The 3,460-nt window shown below is 45.6% G+C and overlaps 1 protein-coding gene across 1 annotated transcript in view; it reads right to left on the reverse strand.

The window, feature by feature from the left end:
• Window positions 1-3,460, reverse strand: part of OSBPL3 (oxysterol binding protein-like 3) — a 191,911-nt gene that overhangs the window by 16,057 nt on the left and 172,394 nt on the right. Inside the window, exon 19 of the mRNA XM_011970628.1 lies at window positions 2,979-3,123. Within this exon, the coding sequence (XP_011826018.1) occupies window positions 2,979-3,123 (145 nt within the window). The remainder of the gene's footprint in view (window positions 1-2,978; window positions 3,124-3,460) is intronic.

Genomic DNA, 3,460 nt, shown 5'->3' on the forward strand with positions numbered 1-3,460 from the left:
CAATGTAAAAGAAGGCTCAGTTCTCGGCCGGGTCCAGTGCCTCATGCCTGTAATCCCAGCAGTTTGGGAGGCCGAAGTGGGTGGATCACTTGAGGGCAGGAGTTTGAGACCAGCCTATCCAACATGGTGAAACCCTATCTCTACTAAAAATACAAAATTAAGCCGGCTGTGGTAGTGGGTGCCTGTAATCTCAGCTACTGGGAAGGCTGAGGCACGAGAATCACTTGAACCCGGGAGGTGGAGGTTGCTGTGAGCTCAGACTGCACCACTGCACTTCAGACTGGGTGAGAGTAAGACTCCATATCAAAACAAAACAAAAAAAGAACAAAACCAAGAAAAGAAAAGGTTCAGTTTCTATACATCAAGCGAGTAGCGTGGGTATTCTCACTATGTATTGGTCCTGGTCTGCGAGGCAACCTTGCACTCTATTCTGCTCAGTTCAGCTCAGCTCAGGCCAGCCCAGTCCAGAGGATTTTATACAGTTCCACACTGCAGCCAGCAGAGGGAGCTCTAGCGCCCTAGAGTTGATTTTTTTTTTTTCCAAATTACCTGGCTGCCCTAAAAGTTTCTATGAAAGAACGGCAAAGGCATTTCTCCATAAATCAAAAAACCCTAGTACTATTTTCAGCTTAAACAGAATCCGTATTTGGAAACCAATAATGTTGAATGGCATTTTCAGGTCAGATTCCGGTCGTTCAGCTTCTGCATTTCAAGGCTGTGGTAAAAATGGTGGGGCACGGAAGTGTCTCAGAGTTGAATTAAAAATTTAAAGTTAAGTTCTCCAGCCATGTAATAATGAGGGAAAAGCAAAAAGATCTTAAGTTTTTTTATTTATTTTTTGATGATACAGGGTCTTACTATGTTCCCCAGGATAGAGTGCAGTGGTGAAAACATAGCTCACTGCAGTCTCAAATTTCTGAGCTCAAGTGCTCCTTCTGCCTCAGCCTCTCCAGCAGCTGGGACTACAGGTGCATGCCACCATGTCTGGTTAATTTTTAAATTTCTTTATAGAGATAGGGTCTTGTCATGTTGCCCAGGCTGGTCTCAAATTTCAGGCCTCAAGTGAGCCTCCTGCTTCAGCCTCCCAAAGTGCTGGGATTACAGGTGTGAGCCATGGCACCAGGGCTCTTAATTTTATTATGAATCAGGTGTCAGATTTTCCCTTAGAGATATCTGCCAACAAATCCAGTGCTGAGAATTTGCTGGAAGCCACCAAGGGACACTGTCACCTTCCACAGGGGAGTGTGGCATCCGCTTGCAGCATCTCTTTCAACACCAGACATGCCCAGTGTTCATCTCTCATGACTATACAACCCATTTTCTGCATGTAAGTGGATGAGAACCAGGTAGGTGGTAGATACGGGAGTGGAGCATGTGTCCTTGGAGAAAACGTTGAGAGCAATGTGGCTTTCACCTGGGACACAGGTAATATATCCCTGCTTCAGGCTGCCTTTTGTTTCTGTTTGCAGAGAGCTCAGACAAAGCTTTCAAGGTAGGGTCATTTTTATTTTGTCCCACATGTAAGGTCATTATGGGCTTTATGTCAGTCTATAAACCAGTTTGAGGTTATAATAAAGACCCCAATCCACCTCTTCCTAAGTATTCCCTATAGGTTACAGGTGGTGCAGAGAGGCATTGCATGAAGTTCTACAATAAAACCTCAACTCTGCTTATTATTTCCATCTTTGTTAAATGCAAATATTCCTTGAGGAGGACCATGTTTTAAAGCTATTTTAACTACATACAATTTTTAAGAGCATGAAGGAATCTAGGAGAGAGAGAGAAAGCAGGGAGGGCTGCCCAGCAAGGCTGTTAAAATGATAAAGAGACTATTCCATACTTTTTGCCTCTGGCCAGTCTTTCCATTTCTTCTCTGAATGTTTATGGGTCTCTCATGTGTGCCAGATACCATTTCAGGTATCAGGGCTACAGAAGTGAGCAAGATAGACTAGGTTTTGCTCTTCTGGAGTCAAGGATGAGGAGGAGGGCATGGAGAGCAGAAAATAAACACACACAGCAACGATGAGCAGGCTGACCTCAGACGGTGATAAGCACTCTGAAGAAAATGGGACCGGATAGGGAGCGAATGACAGGATGGGGCTAGTGATGGAAAGATCTGGGAACAGCTCCCCAAGCAGAAGGAAATGAAGAAAGAGAAAGAAGGCCGGTGTGGCCAGAGGACAGTGGGGAAAAAGAGGGAGGAAAAAGAGAAGTTCAGGTTGGAGGGGAACGAGGTGGTGTGTGTGTGTATCTGCAAGTGTGCAAGTATGTGTGTGAAACGGTGGGGATGGGGAGTGTAGCCTGTGCAGGGCCTGGCGGGTCACCATAAGGATGCAGGTTTCAACTCTGAGAAAGATGGAAGCTGTTGGGGGATTTTGCTCAAAGGAATGATACAGCATGAGATTTTTTTTAAAAAAAAAAGTCTGTGGTAAACCATACCTAATGTAACATTGACCATTTTAACCATTTCTAAGGGTACAATTCAGTGGCATTAAATACATTCACAATGCTGTGCAACCATCACCACTATCTATTTCTAGAACTTTTTTCATCTTCCCAAACTGAAGTTCTATACCCATTCAACACTAATTCCCCCTTCCTCCCTCCTGCAGCCCCGGGTGACCACCATTCTGCTTTCTTTCTCTGTGAACTGGATTCCTCTGGGGATCTTGCAGAAGTGGAATCATGTAATATTCGTCCTTTTGGGGCTTCAAGGTGCATCCATACTGCAGCATGGTGATTATGTTTTAAAAGGGTCTCTCTGGCTGCTGTACTGAGGACAGACCCTAGTGGCCCCCAGGAGGGGCCACTGCCCTGGTCTAGGTGACAAAGGTGCAGCTGGGACCAAGGAGTTCCAGCATTGCTTGCCTGCTGGCATAAAGGTGAAGGTGAAAAATCTCTCAAATGCCCTGTGCTCTGGGGCCCTGGCTCTGCCACAGCCTTTCCAGGGACAGAGCTCAGAGAGTCACTGGAGTTACCTTTATAAAATTCACTTTGCAGTAGCAGGAATCATCATTCAGATTCTTGATGACAATCTCTCCATAGTGCTCAATCCACCTCTGCCCGCTTAAGATGTTATGGATGCAAGAGGTCACTTTGTTCCACTCAAAATGATCCCCAAAACTAAAAAGAAGGAAAAAGTAGAAGTACCAATTTCCAGAAGAGCCAGCAGCAAATGCAAACAAACAAACTCTGCTCTTTTATAAAATAAGTCATGTTATGCATTACTCATCCCTTTATTCACAGAAGCAACACTGGCTGAGTGTCCACGCCACGCTGGATGTTCTAGGAGCCTCCACTCTCCAAGGAGGCGTGCATACCACAGAGAATGACAGCATTCAGACTCTGCACTCTGGAAGCTACCAGAGGCTTCACTAGAAGCTGGTGGTCTCTTGGAACAGCCCACCCCCTCCTTTGACAGAGGAGGCAGTTCAGAGCCAGAGGGGCTTGTCTAATGTTG

Source organism: Mandrillus leucophaeus, unplaced genomic scaffold (genome assembly GCF_000951045.1).
Source record: "Mandrillus leucophaeus isolate KB7577 unplaced genomic scaffold, Mleu.le_1.0 Scaffold1207, whole genome shotgun sequence".
In the NCBI taxonomy this organism is placed as follows: Eukaryota; Metazoa; Chordata; class Mammalia; order Primates; family Cercopithecidae; genus Mandrillus; species Mandrillus leucophaeus.